This window comes from Cyprinus carpio, chromosome B22 (assembly GCF_018340385.1).
Source record: "Cyprinus carpio isolate SPL01 chromosome B22, ASM1834038v1, whole genome shotgun sequence".
Taxonomy (NCBI): Eukaryota; Metazoa; Chordata; class Actinopteri; order Cypriniformes; family Cyprinidae; genus Cyprinus; species Cyprinus carpio.
This window is the reverse complement of record NC_056618.1, coordinates 15,037,341-15,056,716: the sequence shown is the minus strand read 5'-3', so window position 1 is coordinate 15,056,716 and position 19,376 is coordinate 15,037,341. Positions and strand designations below refer to the sequence as shown.

Below are 19,376 nucleotides of genomic sequence, written 5' to 3'. Positions count from 1 at the left end.
CGTCGGAAAACGCTATGGGAACACCCCCAGCATGACCACGCTCTGAATCACATGTGTAATCATTCCAATGGAAGGGTGAGACGTCATAGGTGGGTAAAGTAGCGACCAGGAAGCTATAAAAGCATGTGAGGTGGAACCGGCGTCAGCTTCTAGGAATGAAGCAAGTGCTCGCAGGGATGCTGGAAGTATGGCCCTGAGACGCAGCATCTCGTTCCCTTCGGGGGAACCATGGTTACATACGTTGCTTTGGAAAACACTATGGGAACAAGTATGCCCACACCGCCGGACTTGCAAATCCCTGTCTAGTGTGGAAGAGCACAGCTAAGGGGGAAGTCATGGTCTGGGGAAGTCGTGGCCTAGTGGTTAGAGCCAGGAGTGACTCGCACATCTAGGCCATAGAATCTGATGGATGTGAGGGGCGTGGACCATCCCGCTGCATTGCAGATGTCCTGCATAGACACACCTGTTAAGCCTCTTACCAGTTACCCCCCATTTTCAGCATAGAGACAGAAATGACATACCCAAAATAAAAAGGTTTCTGCTCATGATTCTTTTGATTAGATACATAATCAACATATGTTCACAAAGCTGACACTTCAAAGTTTTACTGTTCAGGAATCAGACTTACTCAGACTGTTATGATAATAAAGATATATAAACTCAAACATAAAAAAAAAAAAAATAGAAATATGAAAAACATATTTTTTAAATGTATTTAAAAAATTGTTGATGTAGGATATGTGTTTAGAAACATAGTGTAGCTAAAGCCACAAGTCTACCAATGCTTCATTTGAAATTTCATAATATAATCTGTAAAACTGTGAATTTTATGAAATATTTTCTAAGGCCATGTCGTGTGTTTTTATAGAAGGCTAATCGGATTGATTTATGACCCCTGTCATCTTCTGTAAACTCACATGTAAAGCTCTCATTTATGCTTTCTCATGTTTATTTGGCTCTGAACGATCCTCCATTCATGATTCTATTGTTCTCACGAAACGATCCTTTCACACCTCCGCCAGGTATGACACATTATCCGCATTATTCTTTTATCATTATTTCTTTTGTTTTTATTCCGCCATTATTAGCCTTTGTTGTGGTATTTTAAGGTCTACAAAGACACAAATCTTCAGTTCCAGTATTCATTTGCCCCACTTTTATAAAAGCCTTACTATAAAAATACAACAAAACATTTCTTACGACCTTACGTGAATTATTATGAAAAAAATGCATTATGAAGAAGAACCGCACCTGTTATCTAGTAGCATTAGAGCTAACGTTAGCATCAAGCTATATCAGACTATTTATGAAATTATTAGTACACTTTTACTCAAAACTCACTTTTAACCCGATCGAGTGTTTGTAATAACTTCCTTTTGCGATCACAAGTGGAATTTGGTCGTTTACTGTTGTAAAAATATGCTATTTATAGCTTTTTACATCGCTGCACAAGTTAGCATTTCAGATGTACATTTTCAATATTTTTCTATAAAAATGCCCCAAATCTCAAGAAAATCGCATACCAAGCTTTACTATCGTAATCGCGTGTTTATTGTTTGGATATGTCGTGGGTACAGAGGTGTATCTGTGTTGTTGTGGTCAGATATCAATGCGGAAGTGTACATGAAGCATGTGACACGATGTGACGTTGTCTTGTTATGGACTCTAAGATTGACAAGGCGAAGGACGACGAATCAGAGTCTGTGTGAGACACAGCGCGTGCACGAAGCTCGGCACACACACATACAGCGCTGGGAGAGGCTATTTATCATCAGATCGTGTAAAATCAGTGGAAAATGAATAGAAATGATTATTCTGTCTGAAGAAATATGAAGTAAACATCAGTAAATATATCAATAATATCTCCGTAGATATGCATCTTTGGTCTATAAACCCTTTTTGACGCTGTTCAGTGAGTCTATGTGAACACAAATAAACCACTGCTGACGTGACTGAATATGAATGAGTGGTGAATTTCTATTCAAAATTTGGCATAATACGGATTTATTATTTTGCACTCATGACATAAATTAATAAATAACTGTCACTGCAACAATGTTTTATCAAAACAGTGGTCAAATATCGAAGCTAGAGTCTTTAAACTTTCATCTGATGCACAGTTTCTCCAGATCAAGTAAGAGAGTGATGTTTAAACGTGCTGTGAAAGTGAAACAATAATAATCTGGGGCCGTCTGCGATCTTTGACGGCTATACCTTTTTAAAGGCCTTGGAGGCCGCCATACCTCGGGTCGAGTGAGCCTTGACCCCCATTGGCGAGGGAAGATCAGAGAACTCGTAAGCAGAAAAGGCATCAACTATCCACCGACTGAGGGTCTGTTTTGTAGCAGGAAGACCCGTATTAGCTGGACTATAGCACACCAACAGTTGGTCCGCCCTTCTCCACAGGGCAGCTCTGTGGATGTATGTGTTTAGTGCTCGCTAGTAAAGCTTCTGCTGGTCAGGCTCCCTGAAGGGAGGAGGACAAAAGGCCTGTAGCACGATAGGCTGTGGAAACACTTTGGCCATGCTGGGTGCAAAGTCCAGATAAGAAGGAGACTGCTGTGCCCTAAAGCACCGTTGGTGGCAGGGTTGGCTGAAAGATCTCCCGAGGGCACTGAGGAGAGACAAATACCGTATAATGCAGTGCACCCCACTCTTCCCCAGTAGGGGCCGCCCTCCGTCGATGACGGAATTGACGGAGTCACCAAACAGGCCAGAAGGCGCAAGCGGGGCATCCATGAGGAAGACCCTGTCCTTTTCTTTTATATCTGACAGGGTCAAACATAGATGTCTCTCTGACGCCACTAGAGCTACCATAGACCACCCAATGGCACGGGCAGTCTCTTTGGTGGTGCAGAGAGATAAATCAGTGGTCCTGTGAAGCTCTGCGATATCATGAGTTTTTATTTCCTTGCCTTCATTTATCTCCTTGACAGGTCAGCTTGGTACGCCTGTAACACTGCCATGGTGTGCCGACACGCACCAGCCTGACCTGCTGCCGTATACCCCTTGCCCAGCAAGCTAGATGTTGTACGTAACAGCTTGAAGGGCAATGCTGAATCCTTTAAGGACAATGGCGCGCCAGGGGACAGATAGCTCCCGAGGGTCTCTTCCACCTGGGGCATTGCCTTATAAATGTGGTCACTAATCCCCACCACGTTTGCATAGTGAGTGGAAGCGAGAGTAAATAAACGTGATGAAATTGCTCTCCCACAATATCTACACACCTCGATACGTGTGGTAAGAAAACCACAGTGTCTAATCAAAAGTGTGGCAGTTTACTCCACAGAAAGTGTTCATCTAGTTTAATTTTCTGCGGTTCAGCTTGTTTCTCGGCCGGCCAATCGATATTTAACTTAGCTACAGGACGATTAACCACCTCCAACAACACCTCATACTGTGCTGAGTGAGGGGGCTAACCCTCATCAATGCCCTCCACATCAACCTCCTCGGAGGAAGACAGGCAGAGCATCAAGCCCATTCCCCCGGGGGAAGAAACCGCAGTGTTGGCTTCCAATCCCAGAGAGCGGGCACCGGATCTGGTGGGTGAGGAAGGAGATAGGGGTTTGCCCGTCTCCATTCCCACCGCCAAATCCAATTGCGAACCCCATGAATGGAGGCGCCGCACAGCCTCGACTGAAGCGGGACCAGCACCACGAGGAACGCTGGTGAAGGCTCCCTCCTCAAAGAGAGCCTTCTGGAAGCGAAGTGAGCGCAATTACATTCGCTCCCAATGCAGGCAGTCGGCTCCCTCAAGAGCTGACTCTGGGAGCTTTGCCCCCAAGCAAACAACGCACAGACTGTGTGTAGCACTGCTCGTGATGTAGCGAGGGCAAGGAGGAACACACAGCCTGAAATGCTGCTCACTTTCGCTCTTATATTTAGTTTTCTCTGTGGCCTTGGACATTGTTTCTTATTTCTTTCTTTCTTTGACAAACAACACCAAATAAGACTCACAACAGAGATTTTAACTGACACAACACAGAGCGCTTCACCGAATGACAGAAAGCTGACGCCAGTTCCACCTCACGTGCTTTTACAGCTTCCTAGTTGCTACGTCACCCACCTATGATGTCTCGCCCTTCCATTGGACTAATTAAACATGTGATTCAGAGCGTGGTCATGATGGGGGTATTCCCATAGCATTTTCTGTTGCAGCTCAAGTTCCTGAAGGGGAACTACATTTACAACTAGTCCCCTAAACCTTCTTTTACAGAATGTTTCTTTAATGGAGACCCAGTATGTCATGGTCAGCAGCAGTTCTCCCATCTCGTGGTGAATTTCTAGGGCTTTAGTGCTGCAGCAGATGCTCAGTGCTTTTATTTTCTCCATCACTGAGAATCTTTTATTTTGCTGAGACTAAAATAAGTCTAATAGTGCTATTCTTTTAGTAGTCCTAACCCAGAAAACCAAAAAAACATTTTGAGTCATGAAGAAATGTCCCACAGAAATGTTTTTGGTAATATGGTTCTTGTAGCGAACATGACTTGAAATGTTTTTACTTTTTGTTCTTCAATAGAAAATTCACACAGTCATGCCTTAAAGAGAACTGTTGTGATTGTCATTTCTGGTTTTAGTCTGTCAAAACATAGCAGATATGATGCTTCGTAGCTCAGATTTGTTTTTCTGTTATACATATTGTAGAACTATGAATATAAATATTATAGTTTTAGTATATATATATATATATATATATATATATATATAATATATATATATATATATATATATATAAAATGTATTATGTTATATATTGACTAATAACACAAATGTTTATTTACTCACCTCTGACAGTGACATAGAAATTCTTGTATATGACTGCTAACTCTATAATAATCTGCACTGCACAAACTCAACATTATATATCCATTCTGACTCTGAACATCAAATATCCACTCATACTACCCATCACCACCAGCATACCTTATTTAACATCATTAACTACATATTTTTTTGAAGATTTTGAGCTTTGTTTTGATTTCAGCTAAGAGCATGCGCTTTTTTCCAAACAGTTTTTCCAGAAAGCAGATCAATACTTTCTCCCGCTTTCACTGAAACTGTTTTGATTTTGTGTGTCTTGGCACCAAATGCTTCTGGGGGACAAACAGAAACAGGATCAAAATTGTTTGTCCTGTACATATACCTATGAGTCAGGCATTATTTACAAAGATATAACCTTCAGCAGTCAGTTTAATAAGCAAAACTACAGCTATGTAGTGCTTGAATTTTGAGCTCAGCAATGTGCCACATTAAATTAAATTAAATTAAATTAAAAATATATATATATTTACATTAAAACATCATTGATCATATTCTTTTTTTTTTTACGATAAAACATTGTTTTTATTTTTAAAATCATTACAGAATTATTATTTTTGTAATTCTGCACAGTAGTGTTTTGGAGAAAACCACAAATACATATTCTAGAACATAATTAGCCTACTATTTTTAATTATTGGATTATTATTAGGCTATTAAATAATACAGTTGTAAGCAGCATATATCTAAGCTAAACACACACACACACACACACACACACACACGTTAACATTATCACATTAACGACATTAACCCCCTACACATAAAAAAATCACATTTTCTAATTTAACAACCCCAAAAAAAATCTCACTTTACTTGTTTTTATTTCTACACACTGCCTTCGCGTTCACGTCACGTGCTTCGCAAAAGCACCGCCCACGGTGCTGACTCCTCACTCGTGGTCTCATCTGATTGGTTGCGCGTCCGGCCAATGGTTCTCAGCCATCTGTGCAGGAACACAACCGAGCCATATTTCGCTGACCATTAGCTCCAGCGCCATTCATTACTATATCAGGATCTTCATCTAATTTATATCCTTTAACAGTGCAGAGATGCGGATCGCTGCTGCAGTGTGCTTTATATATGCACTGGCTTTCACTGCGCGTGCAGATGTGTATTTTAAAGAACAATTTCTGGACGGAGGTAAATTTCACGTCATTGATCGTGCATGACATCAGATAGCATTTTCAATGTTTTACTGAGATGAAAGTGTTTCTTGAACATTTCTAAATAATGGCTTTTTATCATGCACTGAGCAAGTGTACTTTCATGCATTTCTGCGATCAAAGCCTGTTTTATCATTTCGCCAGTGTCACTCTCATTTGCTGTATTTGCATACTAAACTGTGTTAAACAACTTACAAGTAATGCTAAGAATCCATGATTTGTGCAAATGAGTCAGATTTTTGTCAAAATGCGTACTTCATCATGGATTTTGACAAACGGGAAATATCTTTTATGAATCAAAGTGTTAGGTTTTGGTTTCAGTTCGCTTTTTAGACCATTAAACGGTTGTCGTAAAAGCAAATTTAAGATACCAGTGATTCATATCTGTTGTTTTTAACTTATTTGCATAATTTAAATAGTAATATAATTGAAATTATATTTGACAGTGTGTGTGTGTGTATGTGTGTGTGTGTGTGTGTGTGTGTATGTATGTGGTATGTATGTTATATCTATAGATATATATATTATATATTATATTATATATATATATATATAATATAATATATATATATACACACACACACAAACACGCAACAAATTGTCAAATAAATAAAAAAAAGTCCAATATTTACTGCTATGAAGTATCCATTATTGACTGATCCAAATAAAATTCCTACTATTATTGCAAACGCCTAATTAAAATTGTCTCTCCAGATGGTTGGAAAAGCAGATGGGTCGAATCCAAACACAAATCCGACTATGGCCAGTGGAAACTGACCTCAGGAAAATTCTACGGCGATGCTGAGCTTGATAAAGGTCAGAGGTCACGCCACCTTTCACCAGCACTCTATTGCTTATGCAAAATCTTCATTTGAAAAGAAAATACAAATAATTGCAAGTCGATGTGTGATGCCCTTAAAATAATGCAATGGTTTTTTTCTCCCTTTCAAGGTTTGCAAACAAGTCAAGACGCACGGTTTTATGCTCTATCCAGTCGCTTTGACTCATTTAGTAATGAGGGTAAACCGCTTGTCATCCAGTTCACTGTGAAACATGAGCAGAAGATTGACTGTGGCGGCGGGTATGTGAAAATCTTCCCCACCGACCTGGACCAGACTAATATGCACGGGGAATCGCAGTACTACATCATGTTCGGTAAGTCATGATTGGTCACTTTCTTTCACCAAGAAAAGCACCGACGTAGTGCAACATGAAATCCAAACTGATAGCATTTACTTCCACTATTTTTGTGTCATTTTCACTGTGATCTTCCTCGTAGGACCCGACATCTGTGGCTACAGCACCAAGAAAGTTCACGTCATTTTCAACTACAAAGGGCAGAATCACCTAATCAAGAAGGACATCAAATGCAAAGTATGTTTTACTAATGTAACTAAAATATCTCAAGATTAAATCACAGCTGTTGCAGTTCATTTCTTCTGCTTGCACCCGTCAGGACGATGAACTCACTCACCTGTATACGCTGATCCTGCGGCCAGACCAGACGTACGAAGTCAAAATCGACAATGAGAAAGTAGAATCGGGTTCTCTGGAGGAAGACTGGGATTTCCTTCCTTCAAAAAAGATCAAGGATCCCGAGGCCAAGAAGCCAGAGGACTGGGACGACCGGGCAAAAATCGACGATCCTGAAGACACAAAACCTGAGGTGAATATTCAGTTGACGAAGTAGTGTGCAGAAATCTTTGCTATATATATATTGTTCTTAGACTTAAATCCAGTGCTGCTTTAACTTTATATTTAGGATTGGGACAAACCTGAGAACATTCCTGATCCTGATGCCAAGAAACCAGACGATTGGGATGAAGACATGGATGGAGAATGGGAACCTGCAATGATCCCGAACCCAGAGTACAAGGTACAAAATGACAGTCCTCACATTGAAGATCGTAATATTTCAAGATCTACCAAACATGAAGCTATAAGGTGCTTTGAAGTGGTCAAATTGGTCTAGTTTGATGGTTTTAGACCGTAGACCACTTAAGAGTAGTCTTTTCTGCAGGGTAGGCTTCCAGAAGAAGGTTTTGGGTTTAATACCAAGTAGGTTTGGACTTTCCTGGAGTTTTTTTAGAGCGATTAATGTTGTCATCTCATTGTCAGATGCTCTTGTGTAGAAGATCCCAATATTGTAAGATCTGCCAAACATAAAGCCATGAAGTGCTTCAGAGTGGTCAAACTGGTCTAGTTTGACAGTTTTGGACATTAGACCACTTTAGAGTAGTCTTTTCTGCAAGGTAGGCTTCCAGAAGAAGGTTTTTGGTTTACCAAGTAGATTTGGACTTTCTAGTAGTTTTTAAGAGTGAGTAATGTTATCATCTCATTATCAGAGATGTTCTGAAGTAGAAGATCCTAATATTTTAAGATCTACCAAACATAACGCTGTAAAGTGCTTCAAATTGGTTGGATTTGTCTAGTTTGGAGGTTTTATGTCCATTTTGGGCACCTGGGGGACCAGTTAAAACCACTTTAGACTGGTTTTTTCTGCACAGTAAGTTGGCAGAAGAAGGTTTAGGGTTCAGTACTAAGTAGGTCTGGACGTTCCAGGAGTTTTTAGAGTGATTACTGTTAGCTTGTTATCAGAGATGTCCTCGCAACGAAGATCCAAATCGGATTGGTCTAGTTTTAGACATTGGGAGAACAGCTAAAACCAATTTAGATTGGTTTCAGTCCTGAATAGGTTTGGACTTTTTAGGAGCTTTTGATCAAAATTAATACTCAAGGTTTTTTCAGATGGACCATTTCTACTGTATTTTCAAAACTAACTTCTCAGTCAGAGAGATTGTGGATTATGCAGGAACCAGTTTTACCAACCGGCTAACAAAGCTGTGTTCATGCAGGGCGAGTGGAAACCAAAACAGATCGACAACCCCAACTACAAAGGCACCTGGATTCACCCCGAAATTGACAACCCTGAATACTCTCCAGACGACTCCATTTACAAATTTGATAACATTGGTGTTCTGGGACTGGATCTTTGGCAGGTATGGTTTAGATTGGCGCACCGTTAAAAGTTCATTTGTAGGTTTTAAACAAATTCGGATTGGTTAACTGTGGTGACATTAACCAGTCCACCAGGATTACACAATTTTTCCATAATTTCGTGGAATACCAGATTTACATCTTTAGGTATGACATTAGATATACAATAGTTGTACACTGGGGGAAAAAAAATGCAGAAAGCATGTTTATTTTTGTGTTTTACAAAATTCGGACGCACAGCATAGTTATTTTTATTTTATTTTTGGTATAAAAATAAGAACAAAGTAAACTGTAATGGAGCACACAGGTACAGCTATGATTTATTTTAAACTTAATTTAAAATTAGGAACATAATTTTGTGGTTAAATGGCACATTATGCAGGATCACAACGTTTTGTTCTGCAAAATAATTAAGAACCGCAAACGAAATTGAGAATTGCTCAAGTATAGGTCTTTTTGTTTTTTTATTTATGATTTTTTCAACATTCATGCATTGTCACACAAACGTATAAATAACTTTATGTAGTACTGCAGGTAATAGTATAGATATATATATATATATATATATATATATATATATATAGATATATATATATATATATATATATATATATATATATATATATATATATATATTTATTTTTTTTTTTTTTTTTTTTTTTTGGCAATAATTTTGTGGTTAAATGGCAATTTATGCAGGATTGCAATATCTTGTTGATTATCCATTGTGTTTAGTGATCTTTTGACCTTTCTTACAGGTGAAAACTGGGACGATTTTTGATAACTTTCTGATCACTGATGACGTTGAGGAGGCCGAACAATTTGGTACAGAAACGTGGGGAGCAACAAAGGTAATTATGTCTTTTGTCTGTAACATATTAGAATTAATAACTTAGTTATTTGATTTCAGTGATCAGTTCTTACATCTGTTTATGCATTGTAAACATTGTTAATTAACCATAAATACTGATGGAATGATGTTATTTTTACGTATCAGGGACCAGAAAAGAAAATGAAGGACCAGCAGGAAGAGGAAGAACGGAAGAAGCGTGAAGAGGAGGAAAAGAGCAAGAAGGATGATGATAATGAGGAAGATGAGGAGGATGGGGATGAGGCAGAGGACGAAGAGCACACAGAAGAACCTCCTGAGGAGGAAGAGGAGGAGGGTGAGGACGATACGCTCCCTAAAGATGAGTTGTGAAGAGGAGTTTCCTTCTGAATGAGCAGATCTGATGTTTTTCTGATGTCTTTTTCTTTATATATGTGGTGTGAATTTTTGGCCCTGCCCCTTTCTAGAAACATGTCACATCCCGTAACTCGTATTTCTTTTGGTTTTGCTGCTAGAAGCCCCCCCAACACACTTATAGTACAACCTGATAAACTTTAGATTAATTAATGTTTGGGTTTCTGTCCTGTCTCGAGTCGCGCAAGGGGAAAATTCTAATGTATCATTTGTTGGATTTGCACTTTTTTAAAATAAATGATTTATTTTTAAATGCTTGTCTGGCTCATGTTTTGTGGTCCTAATTTAATTGTCCTAATTTTTGGTTGAAAGTTCATGTTTACTTATATTAACAGAGTACTTGAAATAATCGAATAGTATTTCTCCAAAAATAAAACCAAAAAAAAACACAATATTAAACTTTTTTTTTTGTTGTTGTTGTCAATATTAGATTTTTTTTATCATTATATTTTGTGGTTTCGTTTTAATTTTAGTTCATTTTTTAGTTATTATGTTTTGTCATTTTTTTTTAACAGTTTCTGTTGTTTTAAATATGTCTATATAGTTTTTCGTTCGTTTTTTCAGTTTATTTTAATACATTAAGATAGAGTAAATGAAAATTAGAAATTAGTTTAAATAAGAATTTTAATTCGTTCTATTTTATTTCAGTTAGCAAAAATGTTTTTTAATTAATTTTCAATTAAATCAAGACTGCTGTAAATGCTTTTCAAAACTAACTATATATAAATCATATTTCTGTGAACTAAGAACGAGTGTTTTAAAATAGAATAGTCTTTTTTTGTGTGTGGTCTCCAACATGAGACCACAAAAGATGCCAATTTTACATAGAATATATGTAAAACTGGCATCTTAAAGACGTCTATTAGATGTTTGTACACATCAGATGCTTTCCAGATCAAACTATCTTTAACAGACATCTTGCAGACGTCCGTGTACTATCTAGGGACGGACCCAGTGAAGCTAGTTCTGAGGAAAGCGCTAGAAACGTGTTGCTTTGGTTTCTTATCTCGGATAATGCCAGTCAGACGTTCATAAGACTCTTAGGGGTCACTGTACGTCCATGTGTCTTGTCCAATTCAGCAAGTAGATGGCGTCTTCCCATAACACAGGCGCCTCATCCCTCCTGAAGACAGCTGAGTCACATCTCCACGCGAGCTCGCTGAAGACACTTCCGAGGCTGTATTTCCCGGGGTCTCGCGCTCAGACACAATGCTGACGATCATTCTGAAGACCCTCCAGCAGCAGACGTTTAAAGTGCAGATAGACGAGGAGCTGACGGTGAGTGGGCGCGTCTGTGCCCGTGTAAACACGCCAGCGAGCGGGCGTGACGCGCGGGGAAACGCCGCGGCCTCCGGCGGCTGCCGCGCGTGGAGCAGTCGCTGTCATCGTACAATATTACATTATAACGGGTGACGTCACAGAGCCGCACATTCTAACGGCCGTTAATTTGAAAATAACGGTCGTGTTGTTTACTTTAAAGGTCTGTTTATACTATCGTCTTGTGGCAAGCCGTTTTAACCCCTATTCGATTAAACGAACTAGTCTTGTTAATGTTACTTGTTACTTATCTTAATTGCCAGCAAGTAGTCCGGTAGTGATAAGTACATACTGTCTATTTCACTGATAACTATTCATTACTTATTCTAGAACGTTTTTTATTCCAATAGTTAGTAATTAATGCGTATTCATTAGACACTAGGACTTGTCACTATTCTACTAATTATCGAGTTGTTACTAGTTAAAAAAAAAATGCTAATGTTTTGCCACTAAACTCTTTGGGGGTTTGTTAACTATACACTACCAACTTATTACTTGTACCTCTTCTAGTTTTACTATTCATTAGAGTTAAATATTTGTTATTTTTATTTATACCAGTAGTTACTAGTATGTATTTTAGCTTTACTAATCTATATTCAATAGATACTAGTATTTATAAATAAAAAATGTATATGTATGCCAACTGTGACTAGTATAATTTATTCTCTCAAAGGCCATTTTTTATAAGTAATAAATGGGTACTTTATAGTTTGATAAATCTTACTAGAACAATTAAAAATGCTACTAATAACTGGAATACACAGTAGTATATGCCAGTTTGTTTATGAATTAATATTAAAATAGCTTGCCATGCTTCTTGTTTTCATAGAATGACAATGCATTACTGATATGGATTGTATTTATGTTATGATTGGTTATTGTTTAAAACTTATTTTTATGTAGTCAGATGATTGTATATTGGTCATTTAAATGGCTAGTTTTTCTAAATGTGTTCTTTGAATTCATTGAATTCATTTAGAGTGATTTTTTTTATTTTTTTTTTTTTATTTTTTTTTTTTTATATAATGTATCCAGATAATGCAGTATCATTCTGACTGTGTTTCAGCAATGCAACGAGATGAAAGGACGTCATAATTCAGCATATGCCCATATGAATCCATTGCTTTGGTTCTTGAAGATAGTTTGGGAAGCACATGACCATTAGTTGCCTGCTTTCGTAATCCTACAGTTCTTGAGTCTTATTTTGTCCTAGAAAGCACAATCTTGAATTGTGAAGATATTTCTGATAAAATTCTGTCCTTGTATATTGTAAATACAGGTAAAAGCTCTAAAAGAGAAGATAGAGGAAGAAAAGGGGCAAGATGCTTTTCCAGCTGTAGGTCAAAAACTAATCTATGCAGGTCTGTTTCTTTGGAGATTTGTTATTTCTGCCATCACAAAGTTTATATATTATAATTACTGCCAAATTTTACTTTTTGGATGCACCATATCCTCCTTCAGTTTTACTAAGTCGCTCTTAGATTTATGAAATTGCGTTTGTGTTTTCCTTTCATAAAATGCAGGCAAAATTTTGAATGACGATATACCTCTAAAAGAATACAAGATAGATGAGAAGAATTTTGTCGTGGTGATGGTTACAAAGGTAAGGCTGTTTTATCTCTTACAATTCTCTCATTGCCTTCTTCACATGTATATATGCAAGTTTAAATCCCATTATAGCCTTTTAAAAATTATTTTCCTTCCACACGCTCTTTCAGATTTTAGGATGTTGCATAAAAAAAGCACTGGATGGAAATGCCAAGATGTGCATAAAATCTTAAAATGCACATACATTAACCGATGCACATAAAACAATTAAAAACACTTTTGAGGAGGATAATTTTTTTTATCCAATAAGAAAATATTTCCATAAACTATGTTGGAATCACATTTAGGGTGTGTATTCATGACAGTTTTCAACTAAAAACAAGTCTGAAAACTTTTTATGTCTTTCGGCAGTTCAATAACTTGACGGGGCCTGAATATGCAACATTTTGAAAACAGGTTTCAAAGTGTACGTTTTTAAAAACAAAACCATTATCCTCTCTGTGTAACACTATCTCACAAGCAATTTGTACGTATTTTATGAGGTGGCTAAATTCATTCGATTTCTGTGAAAGGTAGGTTTATGGCTGGGGTTAGGGGTGGTCCTTTGTACAAATTTGCAACCTCCTAAAATACATAGGAATTGCTGTGAGATTGGGTTGGTAAACTATGAATAATGCGACTGGTAGGTTTAGGGCTGGTTATTCGTATGAATTACTATTAATTTATGGCCTGGTATGCATAATACTATGCATTAATTTATTTGCATCATATCAACAATAACAACGACAATTTTAAAAATTTAATACAAACTTTCCATTTTTAGTACAAACATTTTTGTGTAAACATACCCTAACTGAATAAATTCCATGATGCACAACAAAAAAACTGATTTGGTGTAATTACTTATCAGAACATTGTCACAAGATTGCGTTCACAAAAAAGTTTTTTTTTTTGTAGGAAAAAGACTCAAACTTGCCCATTTCCCAGGAAGTGATGTTTTTGTTCTCGTGAACACGTTTCTTTATTCGCATGTGTTTTATGTGAACTTTCATTTCAAGTTATTCGCAACTTTGGATAGAAACAATGTTAGAGTTCATTAGCAGGTTTCTATAGTTCTCTGTGCAGTTGTGTTTCTTTTTCTACAGCCCAAACCTGCAGCACCTCCCCAAGCTCCTGCTCCCGCGCCAGCAGCTGCCGCTACCGTTAGCGCAACTGTCGACGAAACCCCTGCACATCCGCCCTCAACTCCTGCTGCGCCTCCTGCTGTCTCCACAGTGCCTGTATCGACCCCCACTTCCACTCCCATAGAACCAGCGGCATCAACGGAACCGCCCGCGCCGCCCAGTACAGCGCCCCCTGCTGCCTCGGAGGCTGCTGCGGAAAATCCTGAGCCTGTTAGCGTGACTCCCGCTCCGATCTCAGAAGAGGAGAACCAGGAAGCCCAAGAGGAGCAGGCCATCGCTCAATCAGAGGCCAGGTACGGCCACACCCACAAAAAAAAATAATAATTTATCGCTCAAAAAATTAAAATTTCTCATTTTGTCGTCCTGTTTTGTTCAGCATTACAGATGAATTGGGTATTTTAGAAGCAGCTGCGTCCATACTAGGTATGTTTGGGTTTTCGGTTTTGTTATGAACCAGGTAAAGAGAAAAGAACTTGACTTTAACGTCTGTCGCCTTTCGTTTCTTTAGTTACAGGTCAAGCGTATGAGAATTTGGTGACGGAAATCATGTCAATGGGTTATGAGAGAGAACAGGTGATTGCCGCCTTACGAGCAAGTTATAACAATCCGGACAGAGCCGTGGAGTATCTGCTTATGGTGAGAGTTACTAATGTACTTACTATAGTAAAGCTGCAGATGCCCCCCCCCCACCCCCTAAAAAAACCCCTGAGATTAAAATGCTAGTTTTTTTCAAAGTCAGCATGAAATAACATTTGGAATCCCTTTTTTTACTTTGTAATCTTAATATATTGTTTAGATAATTTTTATTGATGTTTGCACTTTGTAACTCTTTTATATTGTAAATTTTTCATATAAAAGCAAAATTACTTATAAAATCCCCTTTTAAATCTTAAGACATATCCAAAAAAAAAGAAAAAAGGTAAGAAAATACAAAAACAAAACGAATGCAACCATTTAGATCATCAACCCAACTTTGTCCAAACTTTGTATATACATAATGAATACTAATACTAAAATTGTAATATTAAATTAAGTATTTAAATGACGTACAATTATTTAAATACATATTAAATTATTAATATTCATACATATTGATAAAATGTATCAATAATAAATAAAAAATAATAATTTATATAAATGATTTCTAATTATTTAAATACATTTTAAATGATAAATATTAACACATGAAAAGATAATCAAATAATGACATCCATTGTGATCACCAAACAAAGTTGCATAAATATAAAAAAAGTATAAACTAGTATAAATAACAATAGCAATAATTATAACATTAATACTAAAATTAATTTTAATCATGACTTAAATACATATTAAGTTAATAAAATTAATGTTGTAATACACTTATTTCATTTTTATTGATGCTGTCTAATGATCATGTATAAAAAAATACAAAAAAGTATTAAATATTATAAATATGTTTATTAACTGTATTATAATTTATGATTCATTACGAATTTTAATTAATAATTTAAAAAAAAACACTAAATCAAGTTTATTTTAATTCTTTAATTTAATTTTATTTGTCTTTTTATTTAGAATATCACCTATGAATTGTGCACATAATTAATGAATATTAATAAGGCAATGTGGTCAACCTTGGTTTCACGTTGACTTGGAATAGTGCCTTATTTTAACCGCACAAATTCACAAATGAATGAGCTGTTAATGTCCGTTCCTCAGGGTATTCCAACAGAATCCGAACAGCCACCGCAGGAAGTAGTGCAGCCCACGCCAGTGTCCAACCCCACCCCTCCAGCACCACAGCGACCTCAGCCGCCGCCTGCCACAGCCGGTGAGTGGCCATTTGTTCACGACGTGTGGAAATAGACGCCCATTTGCCCTGCAGCTGCCGCCTTCTTGCTAATTCGCTGAACCGTTGTTTCGGTAGCACAGCTGATGGCGGAGTCTTTATTTACGCTCATGGGCATCACTGACGTTCTGTTCATTAGGCAAATAAGGAAGCATAAAGGTCAATATCTCAATAAAATCTGCCCCCAAATTAGCATTAATATGTTAATGTGAACTTTGGACTTAAAGGTGATGTGCATAAATTTTGCAATGTTTTTTAAACTTAATTTTCTTAAAGTGTAAATTCGACCTACATTTGATTTCTAAACTGTTTGAAACACTGGTTAAACTGTTTTACTTGTTGAAATTTGGTGACTTTTTCTCATTTTGGGTTATGAATGTGTGTGCAAACTTTCGAAACATAGATGTGTTTTGTAAAGGCTGGACAAATTTTGGTGGTGTTGGGGTCAAATTGACCCTCATTGGTTTCCATGTACATGTACTGGCAAAAAAAAAAAAAAAAAAAAAAAAAAGTTAGAGAAAAAAAACAAAAAAACATTATTGTAGCTTAACAAAGACTAAAATATGAGATAGGCTACATGAAGAAGTTTACTCTAAATTTAACACTTTCTTCATTATGAGTTTTAAATTCAAAAGTTCTGTGAAATTATATTTTTGGGTGATTGTTTTTTGGATCTCAATTATTAATCGGTTGCTGCACTAAAACAGAAAGGTAGTGTGAGAAACCCATTTTTCCCCTTACAAAAAATGTGACAATGACATGAATAAAAAATGCCAAAAACGCACAACAAAGTTACTAAAACTCTGACTAAAATTTAAATGTCAACAAAAATATATATTAAAATAAAAACAAATTCAAAATATTAATAAAATCTTTAATAGTATTTCAATAATTTACACTACAGTACAAACAATTTGGGTAATAATTATGCTTAGTGTATAGTCACTCGCACCATTACAGAACTGGTTAAATGATTTAAAAAATAAAAAATAAATTCACAGAATTTTTTGTGCATCTAAGCTGCAAATTTTGCAAATATTTTTTTGGTCTCTGAAAAGCTTCAATCAGTTTTTTTTATTATTATTATTAATATATTATTATAGTATATTATTACAGTTTGTGTTAATATTTTGAATTAGTTTTTTCTTTATATTTGCCACTTTTATTTTAAAGTTCTTCTTTTAAAATGAAAAAAGACAGCAAAATTATTTAATTTTAAGTTTAAGTTTATTTAGAGTTCTAAAGAAAAGAAAATTAGAAATGAAATGGTTTTAGTTAATGTGACTCTTTTATGTTTTTTTTATGTTGTGTTGAGTTTTGACAAATTTCATGGAAACCATAGACAGCATAAAGTGTAAATGTAATATATTTTAAATTTTTAAAAAACAAACAAACACAAAATTACTAAAACTTAAAAAGTGAAAATAGACAATATAAAAATAACATCTAATTCAGATATGAAAAAATACATAATAGTATATCAGTGGTGCTAAAATAACAAAATAAAATTATTATTAATATAGAAATTTTTATTATATTTTTTATTCATATTGTTTTTTTAATTAATTAAAATGATTTAAATTAACATTTGAATAAATGTAAAATTATTAACATTAATACTATTAGCATAATTAATATTAATAATAATGTTGATTTTGGGCTAATTTTGTGAGGGTCAGCAGATGTGACTTAAAAAGTAGACACTTCGAAAATGTTGACTTTGTTTACTTTCTTATTTGGAGGCACAGAAAAGACGGTGTTGCGTAATACAGTGCAGTAGGAAACAAAGAAAATGGTTTTCTTTTCGCTTTTCCTCAACGGCGATCCACCGGCGTCCCGGGCCAGACTCCTCTACAGCCCTTTCTGTCCTGTGAACAGGTGTGGAGTCGGGAGCGACGCAGGCCTTGGCGAACCCGCTGGAGTTCCTGAGGAACCAGCCGCAGTTCCAGCAGATGTGTCAGATCATCCAGCAGAACCCGGCACTGCTGCCGGCGCTCCTGCAGCAACTCGGCCGCGACAACCCGCAGCTCCTGCAGGTGGGTGGAGCTTAGCGCGGAGCCGCTGCTATTGGACGCACAATGCTGAATCTGCGCTTATTTTTCTGTACAGCAAATCACGCAGCATCAGGAGCGATTCGTGCAGATGTTGAACGAGCCACACGGAGGCGAAGCCGGAGCCGCTGAAGCTCCCAGCGCACCACAGACCAACTACATCCAGGTCACGCCGCAGGAGAAGGAGGCCATCGAGAGGGTACGCTAACAATGCTACCAACGTTTGGCTTGAAGATGAAGTATAATTTCTGTGATACTAGGGACAACGAACAGACAAATGTGAAATTTAGTTTTATTAGATACCATTTGGTCATGTTAGTAAGAAAAAATTTGAATTTTTAAATTCAGTTTTTAAAGCTGCGACTGTACATACATATGCACATACAAAATTTAAATTTTATCTAATACAAAATGTCAGGGTTACAAAAATTCTTACTTGAAATAAAAACTAACTAAAATAAAATAAAATACAATACAAAAATATATATATATATATATTTGAATTTGAATAATTAATTAAAAATGATTGACTGAACATGTTTTAACATTTTATAAAATTGCGTTATGTGTTCTAGTTAAAAGCTCTGGGGTTTCCAGAGGGACTCGTCATCCAAGCCTACTTTGCCTGCGAGAAGAACGAAAACCTTGCTGCGAACTTCCTGCTCCAGCAGAACTTTGACGATGAGTGAACGTTAACCGTTTAGACACGAACACACATGAAGGAAACCAACAAAAAGAAAGCAATAGCCAGCACCTCACGTTGCGTGCGCGTGTGTGTATGTGTGCGTTAAAGCGAATTGGACGTCGACTGGTCTTCCATGATGATTTTCATGGAGTTTAAACTGAAGCCATGATGTGACGTTATTATCAGCACAGCTATTTTTTTTTTCCGATAGATATAGCCGATCCTTTGCGAAGAGGTGTCTGTTGTCTGTCTGGTTTCTGCTGCTATCTCTGCTGTGTGAGTCGAGTGAGGTTTTATTTATCACAGTTAAACCCTACCAAAAAAACTCTCAAGGTCATCCCTCATTTCTCGCTATTGTTTTTCAGTATTAATAATGAGACGTTTCAGTCGAAGTAGATGCCAAATTTAATTCGTCACCAATGTAAACAAGCCTTTGATGGATAGACGTACATCTTTTCTACACGTCGTACCATTTTTGTTGCATTTTCTCCACTGGAACATTTTTTTAATATGTCAAATTAAAAATGGTGTCTATT

The 19,376-nt window shown here is 36.7% G+C and overlaps 2 protein-coding genes across 2 annotated transcripts; both read left to right on the top strand.

Moving 5' to 3' along the window:
* Positions 1-5,763: 5,763 nt before the first annotated feature.
* Positions 5,764-10,477, top strand: LOC109084505 (calreticulin-like). The gene is made up of 9 exons (XM_042749162.1): positions 5,764-5,961; positions 6,699-6,800; positions 6,936-7,139; positions 7,264-7,358; positions 7,441-7,650; positions 7,747-7,860; positions 8,840-8,983; positions 9,740-9,832; positions 9,979-10,477. Exons 1-9 carry the CDS (start codon positions 5,871-5,873, stop codon positions 10,180-10,182), a joined length of 1,257 nt encoding a protein of 418 aa, XP_042605096.1. The 5' UTR covers positions 5,764-5,870; the 3' UTR covers positions 10,183-10,477.
* Positions 10,478-11,152: 675 nt separating this feature from the next.
* On the top strand, positions 11,153-18,880 carry LOC109084464 (UV excision repair protein RAD23 homolog B-like). Its single transcript, XM_019099155.2, has 10 exons — positions 11,153-11,502; positions 12,821-12,902; positions 13,065-13,144; positions 14,235-14,566; positions 14,650-14,696; positions 14,782-14,909; positions 15,975-16,086; positions 17,983-18,140; positions 18,214-18,354; positions 18,731-18,880. Exons 1-10 carry the CDS (start codon positions 11,434-11,436, stop codon positions 18,842-18,844), a joined length of 1,263 nt encoding a protein of 420 aa, XP_018954700.1. The 5' UTR covers positions 11,153-11,433; the 3' UTR covers positions 18,845-18,880.
* Positions 18,881-19,376: the final 496 nt, after the last annotated feature.

Bases quoted from the DNA above. Each gene is read 5' to 3' on its own strand.
- LOC109084505 (XM_042749162.1), top strand. From the start codon at position 5,871: ATGCGGATCGCTGCTGCAGTGTGCTTTATATATGCACTGGCTTTCACT. The intron at 7,140-7,263 runs GTAAGTCATGAT...TCTTCCTCGTAG, and splicing joins GCAGTACTACATCATGTTCG to GACCCGACATCTGTGGCTAC. The intron at 8,984-9,739 runs GTATGGTTTAGA...CCTTTCTTACAG, and splicing joins TGGGACTGGATCTTTGGCAG to GTGAAAACTGGGACGATTTT.
- LOC109084464 (XM_019099155.2), top strand. From the start codon at position 11,434: ATGCTGACGATCATTCTGAAGACCCTCCAGCAGCAGACGTTTAAAGTG. The intron at 13,145-14,234 runs GTAAGGCTGTTT...CTTTTTCTACAG, and splicing joins TCGTGGTGATGGTTACAAAG to CCCAAACCTGCAGCACCTCC. The intron at 14,910-15,974 runs GTGAGAGTTACT...TCCGTTCCTCAG, and splicing joins CCGTGGAGTATCTGCTTATG to GGTATTCCAACAGAATCCGA.